This window comes from Cyprinodon variegatus, unplaced genomic scaffold (assembly GCF_000732505.1).
Source record: "Cyprinodon variegatus isolate N-32 unplaced genomic scaffold, C_variegatus-1.0 Scaffold56, whole genome shotgun sequence".
NCBI classification, from domain to species: domain Eukaryota; kingdom Metazoa; phylum Chordata; class Actinopteri; order Cyprinodontiformes; family Cyprinodontidae; genus Cyprinodon; species Cyprinodon variegatus.
In genome coordinates, this window is record NW_015150509.1 from 733,182 (window position 1) to 750,467 (window position 17,286).

The 17,286-nt window shown below is 36.4% G+C and overlaps 1 protein-coding gene across 3 annotated transcripts in view; it reads right to left on the reverse strand.

Annotated features, from left to right (window-relative positions):
- LOC107082579 (neuroligin-2-like) overlaps positions 1–17,286 on the reverse strand; it is a 114,126-nt gene that overhangs the window by 16,214 nt on the left and 80,626 nt on the right. For all 3 annotated transcript variants that reach the window (XM_015371341.1, XM_015371339.1, XM_015371340.1), the window contains exon 5: positions 3,762–3,947. In XM_015371341.1, the coding sequence (XP_015226827.1) occupies positions 3,762–3,947 (186 nt within the window). The remainder of the gene's footprint in view (positions 1–3,761; positions 3,948–17,286) is intronic.

The following is a 17,286-nucleotide window of genomic DNA, read 5'->3' on the forward strand; positions in this document are numbered from 1 at the left end:
TGTAAATCCAGCATGATTGTGTCATCTGAAAGTCATTCAATGTAGTTTTCTTTGTATCATCTCAGCTAAATAATTTAATTTGCAGTTTTTAAATAAAATGCTACCATTAAAATATATGGGTTATTCACTAGGAGCATGTCTTGGAAGTCAATGGCTGTGTCCGAAGGTCTGGCCCAATCCCTACATATAGCAGTATGTAGTGGGTAAGCTATTTTAGATAAGTGTCTGAAGTGGATGAAAGAGTAGTGGACTGAAAATTTCCCACAATGCACCTTGAAAAGTAATGATCCTTCATGGACACGAGACGAGCAGGTGTATCCCAATTTACTTTGCGAAACTTCTCCTCGCAAAGCATCATGGGATTTGTTGTAGCAGCAAGAGAGAACAAATATGGTGGAGTTATGTGACAGACAGGGAGAAAAAAGTAGTGATGATCTGTGAATGGTCAGTTAACTGAGTTCACTATAAAGTCCACTATATATTCCCGCTCTATATAGTTATTGAAGATTTTAGTTTTTGGACACAGCCACTGACTCGATGCAATCAACTAGTTTTCCTTGACAGAAACATTTGACCCCCTGACTATAATGTCTCTGTAAAAATGCCTCGAGATTAATTTCTGCTATATGAATAAGCTGAATTGCATTATAATTTTAATGGGTTTTAAAGAATATACTATCATACCTATAAACAGTAAAATCAGAGAACTAAAGATAAAATGAGAGACAAATTACATCTTACCTCAAAAAAAGCAAAGTATAAAGAAACAAAAATGATGTTTTTCTGCAAAATTAGGCTGAAATAATCTTGAATGACTTGATGTTGTTGAGGAAACTCTTAAACCTTAAGATTTTGGCTTCCAACCCATGTATTGTTTGTTTTAGAAGAGATAAAAGCAGAACCCCTGAGAATAAAACCCCAACATAAAGCACCAGGGAACAACAGAGATGACTTAAGGGTGTTTTGGCGCACATGCAAAGTAGTCACGTTGAGCCAACATCAGTTTATCTTCAGTCTGCTGCAATATGTCTGCAGACATACCTATATAAAAACCTTTTATACTCTATATTATATTGAACCGCAGTGAATGTTTAGGCTGTGCAGAACCTACTTAGAGGTATAAGAGGAACATGGCATCTCAGTAATGTTTTGGTCACTGCAGTCAGAACTTGTTTAGGATCAGCTTGAAGCATAGCTTTGGTAATGTGTGGTGAAAGGGTTGCCGTAAAACTAGCTATAATAAATTGGTCAGCAGGAGACTGATCAAAGGCAACTATGGTCACTTTCCGTAACCCAAGAAGCATGGTATGTATCATTAAAATGTTTTCATATCTGTCTTTAGATTAAAAACTATTGCTTTGCATGTCCTGATGCTATTACATGTGAAAGCAAATTGAATTTGAAGGACATAAATGTTATTTTGCTCCTAATTACATCAGCAAATGGCTATTGGCTTTGTAAAGTAATCGCAGTGATAATCTTAACCAAATGCAGACAGTCTGTCTCTCTTTGTAGGCCTGGTTTCTCCCTCATATTATGTAGCTACAATGGCCATGTGTGAGTGTTTGTTGATGCGTCTGTAAGTTCCTCACTTGAAGAGCAGCACTCTGGATTTTCCTCTATGGAATAAAATGCATCCTTCAGATAAAATAACGCCCACTTACAAACGGATCAGATTCAACTGCAGATTAGTCTGTTTTTCTGAGAAAGAGAGATCTTTCAGCCCATTTAAAGAGATGAATCTTTTCTTTCTGTAAAACTTTAAAATGATTTGTTTTCAATAAATTACCATAAAATATATTAATACAGTGTTGAAACACAGCAAACATTGCAAATACAAATTGTAGTTGAGAATAAAGAAAGAAAATTGATTGATTGATTAAACTTGTTGATCTTCGGTTAAGTTACCTATTATACGTGCTAGACTAATAGAAAGTGATACATAATTCACAATAACTATCAGAATAGTTCTTCTTTTTATCTTAATTGTGCCACACATGTTTGTTCACCCCCCCCTTTTTTTTTAATACAACTAAATGAAATCAAGTGCAACCAATTGGCGCCAGCAGTCACACAATTAGAAAATAAGGGGTCCAGCTGAGTGTAAAGTTATTACTGCATAAATCCATCTGTGTTGTAAAGGTCTTAGGCTTTATTAGAAAACAAGCAGCACTACAACCCCTGGCAAAAAGTATGGAATCACCAGTCTTGGATGAGCACTCATTCAGACATTTCATGCTGTAAAACAAACTCAGATCAAAAACATGATACAATATTAAGGTCGTTCCAAAGTGCAACTCGTTGGCTTTCAGGAACACTCAAAGAANGTTGCAATGCTTATGAAACAACAGCAAATGTTGCAAGAACAACTTGTAATCATGCCCTTCACAAAGTTTGCTTTTTGGAATAGTGGCAGAAGGAAAGCTACTGATGAGTGAAAGTTCTTCACAAGCTATGAAGGGGACACAACAGACATGTGGTAAAAGGTGCCATGATCAGATCTGACCAAAACAAACAAACTAAAACATGATAGAAAATTAACTGCACATGATCTGAAACACAAAACTCAGTCCGACCAAGGTTTAGCCCTAAATTTAACTGAGAATCTGTGACAAAACTTGAGCACTGGTACAGCAAAAAAACAAAAAAACAAAACGGTATTATTTTAGCACTCTATTTGGTCCCACTCCAAATGAGTGTAAAATTAACTATATAGCTAGTGCTAGGGATTTTCAGAGTTAATTTTACATATTAGTGTCAAAATCAAGATCTCTCAGACTGGTGGGTAACTAACACCATACAGAGTAAAAGTTACATGGATGGATGTCAAATTGTAAACTGATTATTAACGCCAACTCTTGAGCAGAATTACACTCAGTATAGTTGTAAATACTTCATTTAGACTCAAATATGTTAACTCAGAATTTTAACACCCAATTTTGTATCTTTGCAGTCCATCAGCTTAAATGATGTGGTAAAGATCACAAAAAGATTTTCAGACTTGCAGAGTCTAGATGTATGAAGCTGGCAAAGATATACCTTCAACATACTGAAGTTATGACTGCATTAAAAAAATACTTAGGGGCCCTAAAAAATAATAAAATTAGTTTTAATTTACAGAAAAAAAAGCAAGGTTATATTGATTTTATTTTTCTTTATAATTTACGCACCTTGTCCTGTTCCATAAAATCTCTATAGGATGCGTTGTGGCTGGAACATCAAATGCTGTGGAAAAGTTAAAGGGATGGGAATAACTTTCCAGAATTATTTATGTCCACGAGACACATGGATTGGATTTTTCTATTGTTGATCAGTGGCAGAGTCAACACTATCTTTGATGAATCTTGTTATTTGATCAATTTTTTTCTTTATTAAAACAATTACAATACCCAGACTGCAAAGAATAATCTAGAAATAACTAAAAACATACTTAAGGAAGTATATTTGCCCTTAATTTGAGTAGGTAAATAAGATGTTTTTTCCATTGGAATGAACATTTTTACCATCAAAATAAGGTATTATGCAATTGAGATAAGACAATGCAATTGTTTTTTTTTTTCTTATTTTAAATCTAAGTTGTCTTGTTCAGTTGGCAAAGTGGCTCACTTACCTCATCAATTCAAGAAAAAATGCACTTATTTTTTTAAAATGACTAATTTAGATTTCAATTTCTTGCAGTGCAAAAACCCATCACAGCACACTTTTTGAACAGCTAATATCCTTTGACATTAACTGTGACCATGATGCTCAAAGAAATTTACCCTCAGAATGATGGGAGAGGATGAGAAGGTTCACACAGGCAGCACCAGCTCCAGAGCCAAAGATCGTGATTCTCTCTGGGTCTCCTCCAAAGTGGCCAATGTTTTCATTGAGCCAGCGCAGAGCCTGGATCTGATCCAACAAACCATAGTTCCCCTTAGCAGATTGGTCCCCTGTGCTCAGAAACCCTGCATGGTAAACAAGAGCAAACACAGAGGGACAACACAGGTTATATGAATGGAGAAGCTTGTCAGAAATCCAGGGACACAAGATACAAAAATCAATTTTTTTATTAATTCAATACACTCCAAAGATAACATCTTTCATTCTTATGGACCACACAATGTTGAAGACCCTGTCTATCTGATTCTATTTTCAAGACCTCACTGAAAAAGCTCACAAAATTGTCAACTTTAAAAGCTCACACTCAAAATATAACAGAGTTTACAGAGATATACTAGCAGCGATGCACTGAGAGGAACAGAAGGCATGGTTCACCTACTTCCGGGACACACATTTACACAGCAGGTGCACACCCACAACAAGAAAAAAATAAACCAAATATAATGCAAGCCGTACCCACAAACGGAACACTTTGTTCTTTTCAGAGCACATTGTACTAGTTTACATGAGTTCTACAATATTTTGCCCAGTTACAAAATGAAATATATTCATATTTGATCACTATAACATGTAAAGTCTCCCCGAAGCAAAGGCTATAATGATGAGAAAATACCATGTTTGATTTGGCAAGTTCTTTTCTTGGCAGTGTTGTATTAATTGTGCCACTTTATATGAGGTTCTTCATTTTCTAAGCATTGATCAGGACTGATACCAGGGGTCGGTACACTGACAAAAGATTTTAACTCATATTTGCATCTAATGGATTATTACAAAAAAGCATGAAGAGTTATCATCTTCATTGTGTTTGGCAAGAGTCATCTGGTAATAATTTGGGAGTAATATATATTTCTGTCAATTCAGTCTGTGCCCTAGGGTGCAATGCTAATGATGCTTCAACAGTTTTTGCCCTGCTAACAGCTTACTGTGGTAGCTCTCATTACTCATAGCTTCCACAACATTGTTAACAAATTATGAATCATGATCTAGCACATTTTCATCTTTTTCTGTTGTTTTCATCCACTAGTTACTGGAACTAACTTCTTGTTAAAACATCGAGGCGTAACTACAGTGCTGTGAATACGGATTTATTCTTTTTTTGACTCGGCCAAATCTTTCAGATCATCAAGTTAATTTAATAAATATTATTTATAATCATTCCTCTATCATGACATAACTTCAATTTGCTGTGAAAAAATATTTCTTAAATAAAATCTGCCTGAAAATACGAAGTAGGTCGGTTAAAAGATTTAAAAGAGATCAATCATCTAAAGAAATGCAAAACCTGATGTTGAGTCACTAACATCATCAGCCTAGAAATAGTACAAAAAACTTCTTGAGGATCCCCAGGAGGTTTGGGGAGATGTTATGTGGACTGAAATGTCAGTGACAATTTTTTGGAATGGTTGCATTCTGTTATATCTGACATAAAACTATAAGACAACCTTTATGCTGCGTCCGAGCGTCAGAGAATTAGGGCATTCAACACTCGAGTTCAGAAAATTGAACTTTTGCCACTGGAAGCTGCAGAGTCAGCCAATCAGAAAAGCTGTTTGAAGAGTTTTTTAGGGTACACAGACACCACCTACAAGCTCTTATCCCCTCTGCAGAGCTGTCTGAATATGAAAAATAAATAAATTTCCAGAGAATTAAACTCCAAAGGTTAAAAAAGAGAAGAACTGATTGTTATGTAGGCTACAATGAAAAGAGAGCAAGCTCTGATCATTATTACTGTGCTAAAACATTTTTTTTTTAACTATGGCGAAACGGTTTATAAATATCCAAATTAACTAAAATTGTTGAAACGGAAATTATTCAATTGTATATTCTGTTACTTGCAGTTTTTATCACAAAACTTACAAAATCTTTATATTTACTTCCAGCCGCTACAAACGACGGCAGGAAATCCCCAACAAGCTGCGCGTAGTAGAGAGCTTTTCGGCTGGGACTGCCCATGTCGTGATGGCCTGTGGTATGCTGGATGTCTGTCTCCGCACAAGAACTGCATATTTTAGTGGGATGATAATCCTGATGAAGTGACTGCACAGATGATTTTTTTAGGTGGACTTTCTTAGAAACAATTTTTCCAAGTAAGTAAGTTAAGCGAAGCCGCTTTCTAGCTTGAAGTTACGGAACAGAGCAGATAATTAACCAGAGCTTCAAGCGTCAAAGCAACTTTTCCACAGTTTGATCCAGCATCTGACTCAGTCAACGGTCTGTTTAAGCGTTTTTGATGCTTAAAACGCTTCTGGTGTGAAAGCAGCATAACATAAAACTCTGAATCATTTAACATACTGGGATCAATATTTCTCAAATGCAGCAGAGAAACAAGATAAACACAAACATGTCAGGAAATCGAAGCCTGTTGTTATCCAAACTGGGCATTTGTTAAGTTGGTAAAAAAAAAGAAGAAAAACTATGAGAAAGAAACAACATTGCATTTAACACAAACAGATAAAAAAACATTGTAATTCCATATTGTCATGAGTTACTGATAAACTTTGAGGATTTTTCTTTAGGTTTAACATAGCAATACCTTCCAAATGTAACAACACCCTCAGACAAAAACTGGTACATCCCAAAGACAGAATACCCAAATCAAAGTCGAGTGCCATTGTTTAGGCGGTCTAGTACATTGGAGAAACCAAACAACAATTACACAAACATATGATACAGCACAGGACAGGCAACACTTCTGGAAAAGATTCAGCTAGAAAAATTGCAACTTATAAACAAAGGACACACCTTTGACGACAAAAATGCTGATTTTAGGCCTGTTCTTTATAGTTGCCACAATCAGGATGACTTGAGAATTTGAACACACAAATCTAACATACTTTCAACAAAAAAACAAAACAAAAGAACAACAACAAAACCCAGCCAAATATAATGAAGGAAATGTGATTATTCTTGCCTGTTTGTACTGTCAGGACCCTGACTTAGCTTTTGTAATTAATGGAACCTTGTGGTCAAATTCACCAAGCCCTCCTTCAGCAATACTGGAGCAGAATTTCCAAACATTAGAGTTAAAATGCTAAGCCTAAGAAGAAATAGCTTATGCAGCACAGTAATGATCTGAGGCACTCCAACAAGCTCACCTCTTAATGGCTTGCAAATATTTTTGATTGGTCTAATCAAAGCCCAGCATTAGATCTGACTGAGATCCTGTGGCATAACCTTACATGGGCTGATCATGTATGAAATCCCACAAATGAGGATTAATTAAAAATGTTTTGCAAAAAAGAGTGGGAAAACTTCCTCCATAGGAACATAAAGGCCATTTCTCAATATTTGTACGAGTGCTTTTTCCTAGAACAGTTCCAATTTACAAGAACAAAAGACTGAGAGCGGACAAAATCCCTGGATGACGTTCTTACCCTGTCCTCTTTACTGAGAATGCATCAGAGCAGACTTGTCCGTTCTCTAGATTGACAGCTGTCCCAGCATGCACTGCCGCAGCAGCAGCTTCCAGTGAAGCCCTCACAGAGCTCAAGGTATCAAGTTAAAAAATCTCTTTACCATTGCTATTGTTCTATAAAAGTACATTTTAAGATAATTTGATGCGAAATCATTATACTTTTAAGCATCAACGTATGGCCCATTTACTGATTTAGTGCGTAATTCAAAAAAAAAGTTCTGATATTGAGAGGACCATGGCAACAGGCAGAGCTCTGAGTCTAACCGCTGCAAGGGCTAATCATAGCCCGTCTGCAGCAGCCCTCTCTCGACATAGCCATGTGTGAGGTACCGTTGGCTCTGATGGCGATTATTGTATTTTATTTGGCAAAATGTTCATTTGATTTGAGTTTATTTGACTGTGTTAATTATTATTCACCCACTAAATGAAAAAAGTAAGAATTTATTATTATCTAGAGACTACTAATAACAGGAGGTGAAATACAGCTCCAGATGAGCAGAGCGTGGGGTTACATCCCGAGTACGCTTCAATTCCAACTGACCCATATTTATTCTGCGTGCTCCCCTTCACCCCAAGTCCATACTTTCCTGTGTTCTTGTCAAGAACATACTTGGCGAAAACACGAGTCCATACTCGCGTTCTTGTGGATTGAGAATTGGCCAAAGACCTTTCTGTAGCAAACACCTGATGAAAGTTGATGCTATTAGCGGTCTCAACCAGTTATCACATTTGGGGGCACTTACTTTCCACACAGGAACAAGTTCTTGTAGAATACCATCTCACTACATTAACACAATTATCATTTGAAAATAGCATTTTTGATGAAAAAGAACATTTGTAAGATGGTATATACCTTTTTCCAGCAATGAATGGCCATACACTTCCGTTGGTTTATGGTGCTGGAATTTTCCTATGCTTCCTTTCTCATGTTCATTTCTGCTCTAAGAGACTACATTGTTGTTTTTAAAGAACCATAGAAACATTGATGAATAAAGTGAAACAGATTAATTCTAGACTGACGTGAGAGCATTCAAAACAGAGCTTCCAATTCAGTTTTTTTCTGTTTTTGTAAACACAAAATAAAAGGAATATATTATTAAAATTTTATAATTACCTCTGCCAAGGAGTATTATTTTAATGGAGTTTGTGGGTTTATTTTTCTGTCTGTTTATATACATGATAACTTTAAAAGTAAACCAGAGACTGGCAGCAGTGACTATTAACAGCTTCAGCATCAGACTCAAAAAGTCCAGGGGTATTTAACTGCAGACAAAAACACAAGAAAAGGGAAAGTTGTTGGTTGTTCGTAGGATCAATTGAAAAATGTATTAACCAATTTTAAGGACTTTCTTTTTTTTATTAGAGGTATGCCACATGCCAAGGAATATCCATCCATCCATCCATCCATCCATCCATCCATCCATCCATCCATCCATCCATCCATCCATCCATCCATCCATCCATCCATCCATCATGCTTTATCTCAGCTGGGGTATGCAGAGGAACAATTCTTTAAGGTTTGCTATAGTATAGGTCTTAGTGAAAATATGAGGCAAAATTTGCTGGATAAATGTACACAGAGACAGTAATGCATGGAGTGGTCAAGTATGCATTTATTCTTAGTGTATATATAATAGGAGTATTGTTGATATTGGTTTGATATTGAACCCATACTGCATATTGTCTCACCTAATTGGCTGGATCTATCACCAAATATCTATCAAGTATGTAAACCATGTAATGTATATATTACTATGAGGAACCTTGTATAGGACTGCAAACATATCCTAACATTCATCTCATAATACTATTAAAAATTGAAAGTAGCAAGAAGGTTATACACCTTTGCTATATATACTATAGAGAATACAGAAATGAAACAGTGTGACTAAAAAGACAAAGAGAGTAATAAATACATTACTAAAGATTACAAATCTTTAGTAATGTATTACTATTACAATACTCAATCCAGATGTATGGATGACTTGTTTGCAGACGATTTAAATCAGTTGAATAATTTAATCAATGGGCTGGTGTCAAACGTAAGCCAACTGATGGCTGAGGTATAACTTTAGGATCTTTTTGATAGAAAAAAAAATAAAAAAGAAATGTTGTTACATTTTAAACTATGTTTCTGTACTGTATATATAGGACAGTTGAACAAAAGTATATTGGTTAGGTTTATTTCACCACTTTCATTTAAAAAGAGACAAATACGTTATCAACCATAAAAAAACAAACAAAAAAAAACAAGAAGACACATATATATGTATCATAATGAAAAAATCTGTGTTTAATAACTTGTTTAAAAATATAAAGGAGTACCCATGAGTCAAAGCTTCTGTGACTATAACTATAAGAGTGTGTACATGTGTGGGTGTGTGAAAGACCAACTATAAATACAGCCATTCTTTAAAACTTACCAGCTGGTTTTGGGTTGATCACAGCTTCATGATATTTTTAGGACTTTCAGACTGTATGTGTTTAATTCTATGAATTAACCAAGACATCAATAAAGGAACTCTTTACATAAGAATACATTAAAAAGGAAAAAAAAAAAGCAGCATCAGAAGACTAAGAAGAAATCAATTCATGTATTTTGGGGTAATATTCCCAATGGAAGCAAATGTTATGCAGAAGCAATTATTGACAGAAATGTTGTATAAAAGCTGTGAAATTTAAATTCATTTTACTGTTACCAATCTAGCCTTTGGTGCTCCTGAGATGCTGAACCCCTGCTCATTGGCCCCAATGCAACCCTTCAGTCTCACAAAATCTAGCTTGCTATTTAGATAGTCTTTGATTCAGGAAATTGTTGAGGCCTCTGCCTTCATTTGCTTCAGTTTCTGATGGAGCAAATCAGGCTGAATCATGCCAAATGCACCGAAAATAATGTAAAACATGATCCTCACAGTGCTGCCTGCTTTGTTCAAATAAAGTGGGTTCGGTAAACAAGTTTATGATGTCATCTTCAACCAATCAAGAAGACTCAGTAGGACCTGTATGATGAGAACATCAGTTCTCTATATCAGTAAAAGCTGATGAGTTTCCCAGTTGGTTTAATTGGCAATTGGTTTACAGGTATAATCTTAATTTACGTAAACTTCTCACTTCTAACTCTAAAGAAATTAAGTAAAGGATCCTCAGATATGTATCTTCGATAACCTCCACCAAGGAGGTTATGTTGTTGGTAGAGTTTGTGTATTTGTCGGTCTCTGTCTGCCTGCGTACAGGATAACGTGAAAAGCTATGGATGGATTTTGTTGAATTTTTTTCTAGAGATGTCCCTCATGACAATAAATAACCTGTTACATTTGGTGATGATACAGATCATAATGTGGATATAGGAATTTAATAAAAGATTCTTCAACATTGTGACATGAGGATATTAGGCGGAACAAGCAGTTCCCCAATAAACCAGAGGGTGGCAGCAGTGACTATTGAAAATTTCAGCATCGGAATCAAAAAGTCCGGAGGTATTTTACTGAAGACAAAAATACAAGAGAAGGGAATATAAAAAGATAAACAGATTTTATGGACTTTCTTTACCAGAGGTGTGCCTCATGCCAAGGAACAATTAATTTACATTTGGTAATGATCTAGATCATGTAAGTGTTTTAGCTATAGGTGTAAGTCACAATTTGGGATAAAATGTGTTGCTTGGCGAAGATCTGTAACCTGACAACAGCCAGATGCATGTCTCATGCATCTGGCTGTTGTCAGGTTAGAAGATCTGTGCTGTCTGAGTGCTTTTCTAGTTATTCTTTATTATGGTAAATAAACATAGGGTGGAATATTTATGCCTATGATGTATATCGATTCTGACTTCCATTGTGGCGTTCCATTAAAAGTTATGGTAGTTACAACTTAGGTGAAATCCTTAATACATGTTTGACATGACTCCTCCCTGGTGAAGCTCCCTTGATGGGTACATTAAGAGAGTCAGGACGTTTAAATGACAAAGAAAGTGGAGCAGCAATAGGATTTTACCTTCAATTTTTTTTTTTAAGTGATTAAAATGTGGCAGCAACGACAGTGGGAATGCCACACTGCTTAACTGAGTTTCCTGCAGGGCTCAACCTCTCGTATTGTGTATGTTTTTACCGTCACTCCACTCCAGCTTATCATTTTAAGCATGGAAAAATCTGATCATTCAGGCAATGGATAAATCTGACAATTCAAATATTTATTTTTATTTTCAGTAGAGTCATTCACATTTTAAAGTCATTTACTGTTTCATGGCAATTCAGCAATGTCCTCAACTGAAATGATAATGAGGCAGTGATCACGTCAAAACAAAGCATGATTAAATTGGGATGAGGATATAATAGGATTACCAAATTCATGGAAAAACCACATCTGCTTCCAGCTTCCACAAAGGCCAGCATAATACTGAATAGGTTGTTAAAAATAGAAATCTATTCCAATCCTATGAGTGCTGTTTCTGAAATATGAGGAGTGGTCAGTGTAATTAAGATATTGTTTACACTTTTCCACTTTACTGAGTCATTCTCAGATCCAAGCGATAGTCTGGCTTTTAGCCCGCCATGACTCTGACCGGGTCATGCATCAGCGCAGACCTGTGCTCCTTATCAAAACCACGAGCATGTGGAAGCGTCTGCTGCCCAGCCGAGTGCTGAGCAGCATGCCACAGTTGCCTGGCAACTGTCCAGGGCTTCAGGCAAAATTATATGGACAGACACTCACAAAAGCACTCTTATACACATATTCGAGCACTTCCTTATTCAAGTACACAGCAGCTGAATTCAGGCGTACATGGACTCAGAGGAGTCCACGTACGGGTCGACCCTCAGTCAGGGAACTAGCAGAGTAGCTGGAGCTAATATCACCTGTATCTTTTCATGTATAAAGAGAGCACAACACCCCCACGCTCCTCTTCTCTCTCTTACAGTAAGTTTTCTTTCTGAAACTCTCCACCCCTTCTGCTGAGCTGTTCTTCCTCTTGACTTTAACGCTGAGAACAGCAGTTTATGAGGCTGAACTCATGCATATTCAAGTCTTGCTTTAGAAGAGCAAAGGAACCGTGAGAAAACTCATTGGCCTTTAAGTAAAGATACAGGTTGAAGAAAATGTGATGAATCGCTGATGGAACATTGGGGTAGTGATCAAGTGAAGGAGGGAAATTTAAATCAAAGATGTTTAATAAAAATATTCCTAATATGATTAATGCCGAGCAAAAAATAGGGTATCAGGGAATAAAAACATTTCTAAATCAAAACTATAGAAAATAACTGCATATCATGTTAAAAGTATGACTATATTTATAGTTACACATATGATAACATTTATAAAAACACATATTATCCCATATACTATATACTAAAAAAATACTAATTAAAGTAACCCATTTACATGCATAAAAATTGGCTTATTGTGGTCACCATTAAAATGTATTTGTGAACAGACACTGATCTGTGAGTGGCAGATACAAATAATAAAAAAAAAATTATCACAAGTTTTTAATATTTAAACATTCTGTTACGGAAAATTCTGGATTTGGAAATGTCTTTAGCAAACTTTTATTAAGGTTATGGTATTTTTACTTTACAGGGTAAAGTAATGTGATAGTAATGTGAACCGTGCTCAGAATGCTGAGGCAAGGAAAGTTTATATGTATAGACAATTCAAAGTGCTTTATGTGAAAGAGACAATAAAATAGAAGACAAATAAAGTAGCATAAAAGCTAATAAAGATAAAACTAGGTATAAGAAGATTGTAAAACCAATAAAACAGTTGAACCACACACTTAAACTAATGATACCTCAGTTAACAGTTTAACTTCAACAGTCTAAGGCAGTTATATAAAAAAAAAGGTTTTTAATTTTTAACTTTAAAAACTAAGACTTTAAGCACTTTTACAGTGTTTAGGAAGTTTGTTCCAGATAAGTGGGGCATAGAAACTAAATCCTGCTTCTCCGTGTTTGGTTCTAGTTCTGGGTGTACAGATTAGGCTGGAACTAGAAGACCTGACTGGTCTGGGAGGTTGGTACACAGGCACCAAATCTGTTATGTATTGAGGTCCTGATCCATTCAGTGACTTATAGAAAACAATGAACAAAACAAAAGGATTTTAAGGTCTATTCTCTGAACTACAGGGAGCCAGTGGTAGGACTTCAGAACCAGGCTCATGTGCTCCAATTTTCTACTTCTAACGAGAACATGGGCAGCAGTGTTTTGGATCAGCTGTAGCTGTCTGAGGGACTTTTAAGGCAAAGCTATGAATACTTGCAGTCATCAGTTTTAGTTAAGATAAATGCATAATTGAGATTTTTCTAGATCCTGCTTGGACATTAATCTTTTAATTCTGGAAATATTCTTCAAGTAAAGTTGACTTAGTCACTGGCTTTATGTGCCTCTGGTGGTTCAGCTCTGAGTCCAACACTGGTTTCTAGCTTTAGTACTGTAGCTGAAGTTGTTAGCTACTAATGGATCTCCCCTCCTTTGGCCTGAAGATTTTTACCTCAGTTTGTTCTGATTCAGTTGGAATTATTATTATTCTGTTCTATGTATCTAACCAACACACTCACACTCAGTCACCTACATCAAATTGTGATGTAAAGCTGTATGTCGTCTGCATATCTTGCTTTTTGCTATAATTTGTGCTAAGGGGAGCATGTAGACATTGGATAGGAGAATGGATCCATGAGGAACCTAGCATGTGATTTTTCTGGTCTCTGATTTAAAGTTCTCTACTCACAAATAAGCCTCTTTCCCACTGAAATTAACCTGGGTTGACCTGGGTCTGGTGTTACACCAGCATGCCGATCAGAGTCGAGGCGAATTTAACACACATCTCTTGCCGAAGCATTTGACCCCGGTCAACACAGGTCAGTGAATTGTTCCCACTGCCACTAAAAGCAGATTGTTCCTGGGTCTAAACAGGTTTTTTGGACTGTAGGAAAGGGGTAATAAAAGTCCCTATCCTTCAGGTAGGAAATAAACCAGTCCAGTACCAGAAAGGCTGACCCAATTTTCCAGAAACTCTAATAAAATCAAGTGATCAACAGTACCAAACGCTGCACTGAGGTCTAATAATACCAGCACTCTGTTTTTTCATAGTCTGAATTATGGCAAATATAAGATCAACTCTGTAAACCCTTTGTATTTCTTTTGAAAAACAGTAAAATCTGTTTAACTGCATAGCTGTACTACACCGACTGCTCACTGTCAAACAGAGCATATTCCTACCTCTTCTCCAGATATTACTGATTACACAGACACCTAGGTTCCTATGTTTTACGGTAAATTGAGCTTTTTTTTGATGTAACGCTTTACAAAAAATTGTGCCTGATAAAAGAAAACTGGATCTAAATAAAAGAAAACTGAAAGATCTAATATGTAAAGATCATACGCTTTAACTCTGTGCATAAATGCTATTGTTTACAAGAAAGACAAGCTTTTTCAAATAATATAATAGTTTTTACCAACCATTTGAGTTTACATTAATATTCCCCAACTAGCTCATGCATAACAACAAATTAAGATTTAATCATTTCTGCTATGAACTGAGAGAACAAGTCATCTTAAACGCTCTCCTGATAATCTACATAAGCATACCTACAAATAAAAAGATGCTGATTTACTTGAAAAAGAGGAAAAAAATCTTCGAAAGAAGCTCTACATCACATGACTCTTTATAATATTTGGTGTGGCACACTGGAATGTCCATAATATCATGATTTATTCACTAAATCCTCTGACAGTGGAGCAGTGGAGTGAGAGGATTATATCTGTTGAGGAATAAGAAAAAAAGGAAATAAAGAAAGATGATTTGAGAAATTAAAATCGATAAACTTAAAAATGTGATAAAATGTTTATTTTTTATTTTGTTTTTCTATATAATTTTAAGAAAAATGTATACAATGTATGTATTCTATATCTTTTATGTTTTCTTGGTTATTGTTTATTTTTACAGACGATGATTCTTATATCTAATTTTACTCCCACGCTTTCACTGACTGTTTCTCCTTTAAAAAGTGAATAATCTTTTTTGAATAGTCTGACAAAGGTATTCTAAATGGCTGCATGATCTATTTTCTTTTCCTTACTAATTTGTTTCAGCACTGTTTGACAGATTTATATTCTTTAATGGTATTCTTATAATTCCCATATCTCGCTCATTTGTTAAATTGTTTAACATTAGAGACGTCTGCAGAGTAATCTGAATTGATCAAATGATACTAAAGACTGGCAGCACAGGGCTGTGTGAGGTCAGAGAGGAGAGGTTGGTATGGGGTCCAGAGAGGGATTAAAAAAAATCCACAGACATAAAACACGTATTAAGGGAAGTAAAGCCTTAAGCTATTATCAGATATTGTCTGACAGAGGTGAAAGGAAAATCATGAAGGACACATTATATTATTTTCATGTGACATCACAGGTGTTATGAGAGGCTTCAAAACTCATTTTGTATGCAGACAGAAAAGGTGATATGAATATGCAAGTGGTAATAAAAGGGGAGTGGCAGCCTAGTGGTCAAGGCATAGACCTTGGAATCCTGAGGTTCTGAGATTGAGCCCCACTCCCACAGACTGCCACACTGGCTCCCTGAGCAAGACCATTAACCCCATACTGCTCCCTGGGCGCCGCCCAATGGCAACCCACTGCTCTCCAAGAGAATGGGTTAAATGCAGCGGTCAATTTCTCCAATGTGAGATCATTAAAGTGGTGGACAGTGAGTAAGTATATTTACTTCATCGCTCTACAAGTAAATTTGACTTAGTGTGTGTCAATTTACAAAACACACCGGGCACTCGATCCGAGCCGGCAGCTCCGAGGCTGGCCCGGGAACCCCGGCGAATGGGGCAGGGAGCCAGCGGGGGACGAAGTGACTGAATCCGACCTGGTGATGATATGCCTCCCCCTGCCTGCCTTACCGTGCTACCCCCCGACAAAATAATACTTACAGCTTGCAGTTGTGATGGCCTTACGGTCAGAACAGCCCCTCGTTTCAGTAAAAGAAGTTTAGCAAATTCTGCTTTGAACTGTCCAAGATTTTGAAAGCTGCCTTCGGTAAAATGCTCAGAGCAAATGAACAGCTCAGCATCAAACTTTGCTTGGATCTTCTGATAGACAAAATGAATCGACTCCTGTCGAGTCTTTGGATCCTTGGGAAGAACTTGAAAAATTTCCCCTTTCTCCGTGCAGCTCATTTTCTGGCTCATTTTCAATAGAGAAACTGCCTGCTTTGTAATTCTTGTAGAAGTAAACCCAACTGTAGGTTTAACAGTTAAACTGCTGTCTTACATCTACCTCTATTCATGTTCTTGTGCCAGTGAACCAGTGTGCTGGCCTGTATGTAAATTTCAGGACGTGACAAAAGTACAAGCCAAAATCAAATAAGGCAACATCCCCAACTTTACGTTAACTCTGGGCTTAATTTGGATTCGCCGGTTTTATGGTGGAAGTTTAAAATTGTGAGATTTGCTGAGAAAGGAGGCGTTGATGGGGTTTGAACTTCTCTGTACGTCCATTTCACCCACTGAACTATCGTTATTCATTTATGACAATGTAAATTAGCTTTTTCATTCTGTCCCCTTTAAGAACAGGTATTCTGGATGTTATTGTTATCCCTCTTTTTTTCACACTTAGGTCAAACAGTAGCTCATTAGCAGGCATATGCAGAGCTTTGACATCCTGAGGAGGTAGCAACTACCTCCAGGGAGAAGAACTAAAACATGCAAGAGGACTGAATTTGGACCCCACTGTTTTAAAGATTTGCATGACATTCCACTAATTTGAAAATCTCAGGGTAGATATCATTTGTAGTTTTCTAATTTTATAAAAGTGTGAAATGTTGTCATGTGGCCAGATTGTTCGGTAGGATTAGTACTCAAAGCAGAGTTAAAATTTCATTGTGGTAATCAATTAAACCTTAAACCTCTATTACAGAGTGCGATGTGAGGAGAACCACATCTCTTCTGTTGTTACTTTGATGTGTTTTTAAATAATATATATCAAAATAGCTG